Here is a 13,058-nt window from a genome sequence, read left to right on the forward strand (position 1 = left end):
GCTCACAGCTCACTGCTGGTGAAGGGGCGGGGCTATCATAAAAAAAAAAACTGGTAACACATAATCGGAAGTGTAGTTTAAAACACATTCATAACAGTGTTGTAAGTGCAATATAACATTTCCCCATTCTGAGTCGAGGCTATTCCCGTAATAGAATGGAACCTTCTTATGACAGTATAAAAAGGTCAGCCATTTTGGTCAGGGCAGTTGGTCAACAATGGTCAGCCAGCGCTGTGATAGATATTGTCATTTAATAGGATCTCTATGGTTATTCCCTCCAAGATATAAGGAAATTACCAATTGTTCAAACATTCACTATAAACACAGATGAAAACAGAAAGTAAAAGTAACACAATAAAATAATCTGTTAATCTCACAAAAGTAATTTATTTATATGGCTTATCTTTGTATGAGTTGGTATGAACAGAAAATTGGACAATACCTTGGCCGTGTTTTACAGAAAATAACACCTGCATCAGAACCATGTTGTCACAACGTTGTGTAACAACATAATCTCAGCGTTGTGTTTGCATCATGACTGCCTGTCATCAAACCTCGCTTCTCTGCTCCGCGCCGTATGACATCACAGCACCATACAGAGAACATTCACCCAATGGCAGAGGAGACATGTTAAAGCATTAACACACACTCAAATCAGGTCAGGAGGCCCACATTCCGAGAGTACTGTACAGTAGGTCACTCTCTCTCTACTGCTGGGAGGCTGTCGTATTCCTGTTCATATTGCTTCACAGAGAGACTGCATACAAACCTCTGTACTGTATGTAGCCAGCCAGCTGCATTATGACCAGCTGGTTACATATTGACTGAGACATTTTGGCAACAAAGACGATTGAGAAGAAATGAAATATGAGAACACAAAACGCTGAGAGAGAATATCATACAACCTTACAAAGACATGATGATATGATGGCTTTTAGATGAGAAGGCAGTTGGTTTCTTGGATGCCAGCAGCACAGGTCAGCCAAATCTGGTCTGAGACAGGTTTGGTCTTTTCACACTAGTGAGCCAAGCCAAACTGAGCTGTACAGAGCTGGCCTAGTTATGCACTCACCATAGTTGTTGGAACCGTGGACTGAAGGACAATGTGAAGTCAGCACAGTTTGGGTTAGGTTGTCATGATAGTGTGAAAAGGGTAACAGACTGGCATCCAGGCCATTTGTAGACTAGTCATATATCTTCTATGTACACAGAGATAGGGGTTAACTGGACAGATCCAATTGACTGAGTCAAAAATACACACACATAAATATTGCCTGTTTCTAGCGAACCCGCTAGGGTTTGGTCCTTACAGAGAAGCCCTGAGAAGTCTGTTTCCATGTCGTTGTCCATAACAGATCCTGGTTGCGTGTGTGTGTGTGTGTGTGTATTTTTGTGTACGCAAGAGTGTCTGCTTGTGCACGTCGTGAAATAGTTATTTAATGTGACAGACATCTGATGATTTCTGTTGAGATAAGATTGGCAGTGACGGTACTGTCAATATTGGACAATAAAGTTGTATTGTATTGTAACTTACTTTGCTAGCGGTGCCTGATTTAAAAACAGGATATCAAAGTGCTACATATACGGCCAAGTGTCAATCTCTGTCTAAGCACCCGAACCAAGACGGCACATATGTTATAGATCCGAGATTTAGTGTGTGTGTGTTTGTGTGTGTGTGTGTGTGTGTGTGTGTGTGTGTGTGTGTGTGTGTGTGTGTGTGTGTGTGTGTGTGTGTGTGTGTGTGTGTGTGTGTGTGTGTGTGTGTGTGTGTGTGTGTGTGTGTGTGTGTGTGTGTGTGTGTGTGTCTAATTTAGGTGTGAAGATTTGATGTCTGTGTGAGCACTGGTTGGTGTCTAGGGTCACGGACTCTCTGTTTCTGAAAATGAGTTGCGAACTTTGGCACAAAGACACATGTCCAATCGGCAGCATAGTTGGTTGTGTTGAAAGAAAGCACATGGATTAATGCCAGTCCCCTGATAACAACAAATCACAACTTGAGTCACTGTAACACAAGTTAACATTACTGAGTTGATTATCATTGACATCTACGGCGAGCAAAAGTGCCCAAAAACCACCAGTTGAAAAGGAGATTCAGCTAGCGGTATGTTCTGATTCGGATTCCAAATCTCTCTTTATATCGCCGCTGGAAAACTCCTCAAACACAAAACCTCATCTGAAGAAATCAAAACCAGGATTACAAACAAAGACTAATAATATAATGGTATATAGATATGTAGGGACTTATTCATAAATTGAAAGAAAAATACAAATTAAGAAAATAAAACAAGAAGAAATTAAAAAAAAAATTAAAAGCCCAACAAAATAATTAGCATTTTCAGTTTGGTTTCATTCTGTATTTCTTTTTGAGAAGTGTGCTTTGCTTGGCATCCAGATTTACTGTTCAGTTCATGCTGTCTGGTTTGGACATTCCTCTATATAGATACAAACAAGAAGATAGTAAAAAATTGGACATTTGCTTCGTCAAAGATAGTATTCTTGTCATCTTCTCTCTTCTATATATCACGAGTCACAAGTCCAGACGGTTGCATCATGTGGTTTCTCCGTCTCTCGTTTTATTAGTCTCTCTGCATGGCACTTGTCAAGAACCTGCGAGTCAGGGAACCTGAGTTATAGTGTCTATACAGGCAACCATATGGCTCTACTGTCCTGTCCTACCCTGTCCTTTCCTGCCCTGTCCTGTCCTGCTCTGTCCTGTCCTGATCTGCTCTGTCCTGCTCTGTCCTGCTCTGCTCTGTCCTGCTCTGCTCTGTCCTGTTCTGTCCTGCCCTGCTCTGTCCTGCTCTGTCCTGTCCTGTTGTGTTCTGTCCTGCTGTGTCCTGTCCTGCCTGGAGAGACGGATGTGCATTAGGGAGATAGAGGGGATGAGGAGGTTAGGGAGGGCCAACACTGCAAGGGGTATGGTGTGTGTGTGTGTGTGTGTGTGTGTGTGTGTGTGTGTGTGTGTGTGTGTGTGTGTGTGTGTGTGTGTGTGTGTGTGTGTGTGTGTGTGTGTGTGTGTGTGTGTGTGTGTGTGTGTGTGTGTGTGTGTGTGTGTGTTTGATTACGTCAGTTAGTGTGTGTGTGTTTGAGTGTAGAGTCTGCATATCTGTGATCTTCTCTCCTCCTCACTGCGCCCTCCCGGCATGGTTCTTCCTAGCCCCTTCGCTGCTACCCTCCAGAGCCCAGGATTCCCCCTCGCTGTCCGAGCCCCTGTCCCGGTCCTCCTCCTCCCCATCATCATAGTCATCCTCATCTTCTTCCTCTGGGGAAGGCTCGCTGCCATTCTCTGTCCCCCAGCTGTCCTCCTCGTCCTCAGCCTCAGTCTTCATGGTGGCGGGGGGCTTGGAGGAGGCTGGTGGAACGGGTGGAGGGGCAGGCGGTGGGGAGCTCTCTCCACTGCTCTCTGTTTGGTCCTCGAAGGCCTCTGGGTTCTCTAACATCTCCCTGATCAGAGGAGGCATGGGGCCTGGGATCTCCATCTTCAGAGTGATGGCTCTCTCTGCCCCTGTACAAACAAGACAAAGAGAAAAGAGAAACGTTGGCATCATATCTGGAAAGTGATTCCTTTTGGCTCTACCGCTCCTGTCTGTGCCCTTCCGTTCTGTACTCTCTCCAATTCCTGTATCCCAATCTTATTCTAACTGTCCTGTCAGAAAAATAATAAAATACGGAGAGAGAAAAAAGTCTACAACCCACCCTTGATGTTCAAGACAGTTTGGTCCAAATCTTAGCATATCTTCAATGTGTGTCAAGACAGTTTGGTCCAAATCTTAGCATATCTTCAATGTGTGTCAAGACAGTTTGGTCCAAATCTTAGCATATCTTCAATGTGTGTCAAGACAGTTTGGTCCAAATCTTAGCATATCTTCAATGTATGTCAAGACAGTTTGGTTCAAATCGTAGCATATCTTCAATGTTTGTCAAGACAGTTTGGTCCAAATCTTAGCATATCTTCAATGTATGTCAAGACAGTTTGGTTCAAATCTTAGCATATCTTCAATGTGTGTCAAGACAGTTTGGTCCAAATCTTAGCATATCTTCAATGTATGTCAAGACAGTTTGGTCCAAATCTTAGCATATCTTCAATGTTTGTCAAGACAGTTTGGTCCAAATCTTAGCATATCTTCAATGTATGTCAAGACAGTTTGGTCCAAATCTTAGCATATCTTCAATGTTTGTCAAGACAGTTTGGTCCAAATCTTAGCATATCTTCAATGTGTGTCAAGACAGTTTGGTCCAAATCTTAGCATATCTTCAATGTATGTCAAGACAGTTTGGTCCAAATCTTAGCATATCTTCAATGTTTGTCAAGACAGTTTGGTCCAAATCTTAGCATATCTTCAATGTTTGTCAAGACAGTTTGGTCCAAATCTTAGCATATCTTCAATGTGTGTCAAGACAGTTTGGTCCAAATCTTAGCATATCTTCAATGTGTGTCAAGACAGTTTGGTCCAAATCTTAGCATATCTTCAATGTGTGTCAAGACAGTGTTACAGGTGCTCTAACGGAGGATGCTCGACTCTAATCCACTGTACTAATACTGACCCTTAGTGCTGATGCCTCTGAGGTCAGTGATCTTCATCAGCATGCGGGGGAACATGTGGGGTTTGTTGGGGCGTCTGCGACGTGCGTAGATCTTCAGGGCCTCCAGGAGGGGCTCTTGCAGCTTGTCCACCTTCTGGGGCTCTTCCAGGTCCATACGGTCTGAGGGACGGAAAGGGGAGAGGACAGAGTTATATACACAATACATGATAAACAGGAACCATCCATCACACTAGAATTGATGTAATTGCTGATTGATGTAATTGACGAAGAGTAAAGTATAGTGTATCTAAACTATTTTATCTCCAAATTCCTACTGGTATTGTAACTGAGTGAGGAAGTTATCCCGGCCTAACACCTCACAGACATTTAGCTCTGTATGTGCTCTTAACATTGTATGGACTGGCAGTAAAATCATGTTAAGCCCCTCAGGGTGCAGTACCTCCAGAGATGAGGGAGATGGCGCTGAGGAGGCCCGTCTCTGTGTCGTCCATCTCCAGAGGCAGCAGCTGGCCAGCGAAGGCAAACACCAGGTCTGTGAGCGGGCCGAAGCCTGCGTTGTGCATCTGGGTCCGGTTCAGAGTCAGCCCGTCGGAGAAGGTCATGGTGTCCTGCTCTGGGGTGTAGCGGGTGCAGATCCTCAACATCTAGGAGTGAGAGAGACACATATGAAATGTCTTTATTATTTTAGAACTTTGGTGAGTGTAATGTTTACTGTTCATTTTTTATTGATTATTTCACCTTTGTTTATTATCTATTTCACTTGCTTTGGCAATGTAAACATATGTTTCCCGTGCAAATAAAGCCCTTAAATTGAATTGAGAGATAGAATTAGAGAGAGAGAGAGAGAGAGAGAGAGAGAGAGAGAGAGAGAGAGAGAGAGAGAGAGAGAGAGAGAGAGAGAGAGAGAGAGAGAGAGAGAGAGAGGGGTGGGGGTGGGCGGTTGAAGACAGAGAAAGAGAGGGGGAAGTATACCATAAATAAAATCGATTATCTGCATACCACAGGAAGTGCATACCACAGGAAGTGCTTACCACTGGAAGTCTGATCCATATAATAGGCTATGTTTACAAGCATTTCGCTACACTCGCTACACTCGCATTAACATCTGCTAACCATGTGTATGTGACCGATTTGATTTGATTTGTTCTACATCTATTGTCCATAAAACATCTTCAGCTATTCAACTTTCCCTCCCTACAGTATGAGCCGACATGCAAAGTTATTCTTGCAATGCCACCTCTATCCACTGAGAGGCACTGTCCTCTTATCATTACATTTACACATGGCTTTCTGAGTACCAGTTATTATATAATGGGAACCTTTCGACAGATCTCAACTATGACTGGTAAGACTTTATTTGATAACACAGAGGGGGTTGAAGGGATGGGAAGAACCAGGTAAGTACCAGGATATCCAGGCAGGCTGATTTGAGGAGGGTGATCTGGTCAGCGATGGTGAGGGTGGTGAAGCCGGGGAGGCGCTTGGCAAACTCCACGATCTTGATGATGCACTTGGTGGAAAGTTCACTGAACTTATCCCACAGACCCAGGTCCAGCTGCACGCGCTGCTCTGCACTGGAGTTCTGGAGGACGGAGGAGATACAGAGAGATATATTATGAGCATATGGGAGACACAGACAGGGTTAAAAGACAGGGTTCTTACTCAGCTAGCTCTCACAGTCTCACATCAGAATTAGACGTCCATCCATGTTTTTCAAACGTAACATTTCGAACTCCGAAATCTTCAGGTTAGGTATAAACTCCGAATGGGTAACGTAAGGGTTAAGGATAGGCTTAAAACTAAAATCTAAAAAACAACTTTCTATCGCAGGATTTAAACATGCACAAGAGGCAGATGCTTACGCCCATCCACCATCCACGTCCACAACGCCCTAGTGAAACCAAAACCAGAAGGTAACAGCGCTCACTGTTGCCCCTAGTGGCAGTTTTCCATGTCATCTCCCATTGTCCTCATACATGGATGGACGTTGCATACTGACTTGTATCACGGAGGACCTGGCTGTCTGACTAGACATCAATCAGCTAGAATAATAATATCACTGACTGAACATCAGCCAACCAGGTAGAATGCTCTCACAGTCTTACTTTACACCAACCGATCACCTGACCCCTGTTCTCACACAGTGACCAATGGAGAAATAAGATTTACCCTAAACTGGCCTTTTGAGTTGGGAAAGTATACATGTTCATAGCAGATTTGTGTCCGTATGTTGAAACAGAAAGATGTGTGAGACTCTTACGGTGTGGTATTTGCCCAGCTGCAGCAGTGAGGGGAAGGTGTCTTGGTGGGCTTTGCTGACTTTGTTGACCAGCTCCTCCAGTTCTCCACTCAACTCATAACTCTCTGGCAACACCAACTCCTCCTTCACGTCCTTCTTCTTCTTGTTCCTGTCGTTACGCACCGCTGTGTGGGGTGGGGAGTTTGGGGGGCGGGGGGGGGGGGGGGGGGGGAGAGGAGGAGGAGGAGGAGGTGAGGAAGAAGAGGAAGAGTAGGAACAAACAACATGTGAATAAGAATCTCAGTGACAACATGGATCAGTCATGATATTTAGGCCTAGCCACTGATGCTCTGCAATTCAGTGATGTTACAAACAAGTTATTAAGCCATAGTATACAATACAGTTTATAACAGTACTTCATTAAACAAAGTGATGACACTATCTCCCATTCTCTTCCTACCCCTCTGCATTGAGGTATTCCTGCTACCAGTCACTTTTCAGCCCTGTTTACAAACCACCTCAACCACTCCAGTACCCCTGCACATTGAATAAGGTACTAACACTGACCTGTATATACAACCACTCCAGTACCCCTGCACATTGAATAAGGTACTAACACTGACCTGTATATACAACCACTCCAGTACCCCTGCACATTGAATAAGGTACTAACACTGACCTGTATATACAACCACTCCAGTACCCCTGCACATTGAATAAGGTACTAACACTGACCTGTATATACAACCACTCCAGTACCCCTGCACATTGAATAAGGTACTAACACTGACCTGTATATACAACCACTCCAGTACCCCTGCACATTGAATAAGGTACTAACACTGACCTGTATATACAACCACTCCAGTACCCCTGCACATTGAATAAGGTACTAACACTGACCTGTATATACAACCACTCCAGTACCCCTGCACATTGAATAAGGTACTAACACTGACCTGTATATACAACCACTCCAGTACCCCTGCACATTGAATAAGGTACTAACACTGACCTGTATATACAACCACTCCAGTACCCCTGCACATTGAATAAGGTACTAACACTGACCTGTATATACAACCACTCCAGTACCCCTGCACATTGAATAAGGTACTAACACTGACCTGTATATACAACCACTCCAGTACCCCTGCACATTGAATAAGGTACTAACGCTGACCTGTATATACAACCACTCCAGTACCCCTGCACATTGAATAAGGTACTATCGCTGACCTGTATATACAACCACTCCAGTACCCCTGCACATTGAATAAGGTACTAACACTGACCTGTATATACAACCACTCCAGTACCCCTGCACATTGAATAAGGTACTAACACTGACCTGTATATACAACCACTCCAGTACCCCTGCACATTGAATAAGGTACTAACACTGACCTGTATATACAACCACTCCAGTACCCCTGCACATTGAATAAGGTACTAACGCTGACCTGTATATACAACCACTCCAGTACCCCTGCACCTTGAATAAGGTACTGACACTGACCTGTATATACAACCACTCCAGTACCCCTGCACATTGAATAAGGTACTGACACTGACCTGTATATACAACCACTCCAGTACCCCTGCACATTGAATAAGGTACTAACACTGACCTGTATATACAACCACTCCAGTACCCCTGCACATTGAATAAGGTACTAACACTGACCTGTATATACAACCACTCCAGTACCCCTGCACATTGAATAAGGTACTAACACTGACCTGTATATACAACCACTCCAGTACCCCTGCACATTGAATAAGGTACTGATACTGACCTGTATATACTTGCATTCTCGTTTCTTTAACTCACATCGTAGTTCTTGTGTGGTTTTTATTTACATTTTTGATTGTATTTTCTATTATTATCTATATTATTATTATCTATATTATCATTATTATTATCTATATTTGTATTATCTACTTTATCTATATAATTATTATCTATATTATCTATATTATTATTATCTACATTATCTATATGATCATTATCTATATTATTATTAACTACATTATTATTATCTATATTATTATCTATATTATCATTTGTATCTATATTATTGTTATGATCTATATTATTATGATCTATATTATTATGATCTATATTATCATTATCTATATTACTATTATCTATATTATTATTATTATCTATATTATCTATATTATTATTATCTACATTATTATCTATATTATTATCTATATTATTATTATCTACATATTTATCTATATTATTATTATCTATATTATTATTATCTATATTATTATTATCTATATCATTATTATTTATATTATTATTATCTATATTATCTATATTATTATTATCTATATTATTATCTATATTATAATTATCACTGAATTGTTGGGAAAGAGGTCTCAAGGTAAGAATTTCACTGTTCTGTTTTACACCTGTTGTATCCTGTGCACGTGGCGAATAAACTATGACACTTTAAACTTGAGTTGACCATTGAGTTGACCAGTAAGCATGGCCTCCCTCTCTCTCCCTCTCTCCCTCTCTCACTCCCTCCCTCTCTCACTCTCTCCCTCCCTCTCTCTCTCCCTCTATATCTCCCTCTCTCCCTCCCTCCTCCCATTCTTTCCTTCCTCTCAGGATATCCAGAAATAGCAGGGACAATGTGATCTCAGTCCTGACACACATCCACACAAACATTACACCCATATACATGTCCCATGGGCAAACTGCCTGCCACTCACTCACACACACTGTTGCACTCACATCACTTACAATCCCTGAAAATAGAGCCCTGTGTGGCTGAAAGTGCTACAGCTTCTGTCTTTGTCACAACAGAAGTATCAGTTGGTGCCAACTCATTCACCACTGAGATGTCAGTGTGAATTAAACATGGAAGGTGTTGGCAATGTGAGGGTGTGTTGAGAGTGAGATGACTGATGAAACAGGAAGACAGAGTCTGTGTCACAAATGGCACCCTATTCCCATAGGGCTATGGTGAAAAGTAGTGCACTAAATAGGGAATAGGTTGCCATTTGGGACTTAAGCAGACTCATTTTGGTAACATGATTAGTCATAAGGTTGGTACTGTGCCCAGTCTTTCCAAATCACTACCCTGCTGTTTCTCCTCATACTTCCTCTTAGGTCAGTGGTCACCAACCTTTTCTGAGTCAAGATCACTTTCTGAGTCAAAATGCTAGCCGAGATCCACCGCTCAGATTTATGTTTTAACATGACTTAAACACGTAAGCCTATGTAACATTAACCAATTAAAATCAGTTTTGTAGCAATGAGGTTTGTGCAATGGTAAGTCTTAGGGTGTTTTCACATATAGTCCTCTTTAAAAGAACCAATCTCAGTCCTCTTAAAAGTGAACTCTGGGGTAAAAAAGCTAAAGAGCTCAGTTCTCTTTGTATTCACACTGCCCTTGCCTTTGAATGAGGACTCAACACTTTTTGTTTTATTCTCCCCAAATATGTCTCACACTATTCCAACCCCACAATTGAATAAACAGTTTATGAAGCTCTCTTAGCCTACAGATCACATCTTGCAAACAAACAATCAAAACAAGCAATCAGAACTGAACTCCACATACCCTACAATTCATCCCATCCCACATCCCTCATCTCATCCCACATCCCTCATCCCATCCCACATCCCTCATCCCATCCCACATCCCTCATCCCATCCTACATCCCTCATCCCATCCCACATCCCTCATCTCATCCCACATCCCTCATCCCATCCCACATCCCTTATCCCATCCCTCATCCCTCATCCCTCATCCCATCCCTCATCCCTCATCCCATCCCATCCGTCATCCCACATCCCTCATCCCACATCCCTCATCCCATCCCACATCCCTCATCCCACATCCCTCATCCCATCCCACATCCCTCATCCCATCCCATCCCACATCCCTCATCCCATCCCTCATCCCATCCCACATCCCTCATCCCATCCCACATCCCTCATCCCATCCCTCATCCCACATCCCACATCCCTCATCCCACCCCACATCCCTCATCCCATCCCACATCCCACATCCCTCATCCCATCCCACATCCCTCATCCCATCCCACATCCCTCATCCCACATCCGCTCATCCCTCATCCCATCCCACATCCCTCAGCCCCTCTTACGTCTCTCACCTTCCTTGGACATGCCGACCTCAAAGCACTTCTGCAGTCGGCAGTACTGGCAGCGGTTCCTGGTGACCTTGTTGATCTGGCAGTTCTTGTCTCGGTGGCAGGTGTACACCATGTTCTTCTGGATACTGCGTCGGAAGAAACCCTGGAGACATCAACAGATATATATAGATATAGATATAGATAGATAGATAGATAGAAGAAATAGAGATAGAGAGAGCAAGCGAGAGAGAGAGAGAGAGAGAGCGAGAGAGAGAGAGAGAGAGAGAGAGAGAGAGAGAGAGAGAGAGAGAGAGAGAGAGAGAGAGAGAGAGAGAGAGAGAGAAAAGAGGGGAAAAGAACAGATTAAATACTATATAGGGAGTGACATTGTAACGGTCACACACTGAAAAATTAACAGAGAGAATTATTATGAAATATGGTTGAAAGAAACAGAATGAACGACATTGTAACGTATCCGTCTGCTTTATTTCAACCTTTCATGTCTGACCATTTTCAAATTCACAACAGAAACATTTAGTATGTTTTGTACTGTTATGATTTCCTCATCCAGGATTCTTTATGTTACATTCTTATGGTAATGTCTCAATATCTTCACCTTCTATACTTTCACTTTTATGTCTCACACTTAGCTTTTTTATTTTGTGTGTCTTGTCAGTGTTAAGTTTGAGTGTTGTCTGTGTATTTGTAGTGATGATGAGGAAGATGAAGCAGGGGCTTCCTCACCTTGCAGCCCTCACAGGAACTGACTCCGTAATGGTATCCAGAGGACTTGTCCTGGCACACGAAGCAGGGTTTGTAGATGCGTGGTGGGGGAGGTGGAGAGGGAGAGCCGGGGACCATCTCCTCAGAGCTGGTGCTCTGGGTCTCCACCGCTACAGAGAGAAGAGTAAAGAGGTTTATTTGTTGATTGATTTTATTACGTTTTAGCTTGCAGTCGAATAGAGTTGTTAGAGAGTCTTTATGGTGCAGTTTCATTCACTCATGCTAAGGTTAGAACACACTAATTAAAGACAGGCGAGAGGTTTTGGCTGACTATTGGTGGGGAGAAGACTGACATTTTACATTTAGGGTTTGTGTGTCAGGGAGTGCAGATGCTCTTATCCAGAGCGACTTACAGTTCTGCATTCATCTTAAGACAGCAAGGTGGGACAACCACACCACTGGCATAGAAAGTACATTTCTAATCAATAAAGTAGATATCAAACTCAGAGCAGGTAAGAGGTAGGAGGTAGGAGAGGAAAGAGTCAGTGTTAGTTCACTAAAGGCTTTTCATTTATTTTTATTTAGGAGGGGGTGCGAGGGGGGTGCAGTGGGATTTTTTTGGATACTCTTTGAAGAGGTTGGGTTTCAGATGTTTTCAGAAGATGGGCAGGGACTCTGCTGTCCTAGCTTCAGGGGGAAGATGGGAAGGGACTCTGCTGTCCTAGCTTCAGGGGGAAGCTGGTTCCACCAATGGGGTGCCGGGACAAAGAAGAGCTTGGACTGGGCTGAGCGGGAGCTGCCCTCCCGTAGAGGTGGGAGGGCCAAAAGACCAGAGGTGGAAGAACGGAGTACTCGGGTTGGGGGTGTAGGGTATTAGCATACCCCCCCCCCCCCCCCCCCCCCCCCCCGAGCCGGGCCCTCAGGTCACAGATCAGAGATTAGTGTGCCTTTTAGAGCTGGGAGGGGCTCAGATTGACAGAGGTAAAGAAAACAAACAGTTTAACAGCAGGCAGATAACTGACAATAAGTGGAGGCGTAATTGATTAGATTGACAGATCTCAGTCTCTGATAAGGACTGGTAGCTGAATGGGCAGGGCTGTTGCAGCAGCTAGGGATTCCTCAGTCATTCCAAAACAGCCTACTGACTGCCACTGACTGACTCACTGAGACCGGCATCCACTTAAACACAACCTCAGGACAAATCTAGCACACACCTGACAAGGTAGCTAAGGTGTAGGAAGATGAGAGACCAAAATGTAGAAAGAAGTCTCATTGCTGCAGACTGCAGACTTCTGCCAATCCTGTTCAAACCCAGTCATACAAGCTGATTGTCGTACCACTGACGTCACATGCTCCTGATGTTCTAAATAAGGTCATTGTGCACTGAGATATGCATTGTATGGATTCCATAAGCCATAAGCCACACACTCAC

At 43.5% G+C, this 13,058-nt stretch overlaps 1 protein-coding gene across 4 annotated transcripts in view; it reads right to left on the reverse strand.

Moving 5' to 3' along the window:
* Positions 1-367: 367 nt before the first annotated feature.
* LOC139557721 (retinoic acid receptor gamma-A-like) overlaps positions 368-13,058 on the reverse strand; it is a 123,064-nt gene continuing 110,373 nt past the window's right edge. For 2 of the 4 annotated variants that reach the window (XM_071372847.1, XM_071372849.1), the window contains 7 exons: positions 11,648-11,796; positions 10,916-11,066; positions 6,806-6,969; positions 5,951-6,127; positions 4,985-5,189; positions 4,546-4,704; positions 368-3,505 (listed from right to left, as the gene is read on the reverse strand). In XM_071372847.1, the coding sequence (XP_071228948.1) occupies positions 3,126-3,505; positions 4,546-4,704; positions 4,985-5,189; positions 5,951-6,127; positions 6,806-6,969; positions 10,916-11,066; positions 11,648-11,796 (1,385 nt within the window). In that variant the 3' untranslated portion in view covers positions 368-3,125. The remainder of the gene's footprint in view (positions 3,506-4,545; positions 4,705-4,984; positions 5,190-5,950; positions 6,128-6,805; positions 6,970-10,915; positions 11,067-11,647; positions 11,797-13,058) is intronic. The other 2 variants (XM_071372848.1, XM_071372850.1) reach the window with 1 other exon arrangement.

This window comes from Salvelinus alpinus, chromosome 28 (assembly GCF_045679555.1).
Source record: "Salvelinus alpinus chromosome 28, SLU_Salpinus.1, whole genome shotgun sequence".
In the NCBI taxonomy this organism is placed as follows: Eukaryota; Metazoa; Chordata; class Actinopteri; order Salmoniformes; family Salmonidae; genus Salvelinus; species Salvelinus alpinus.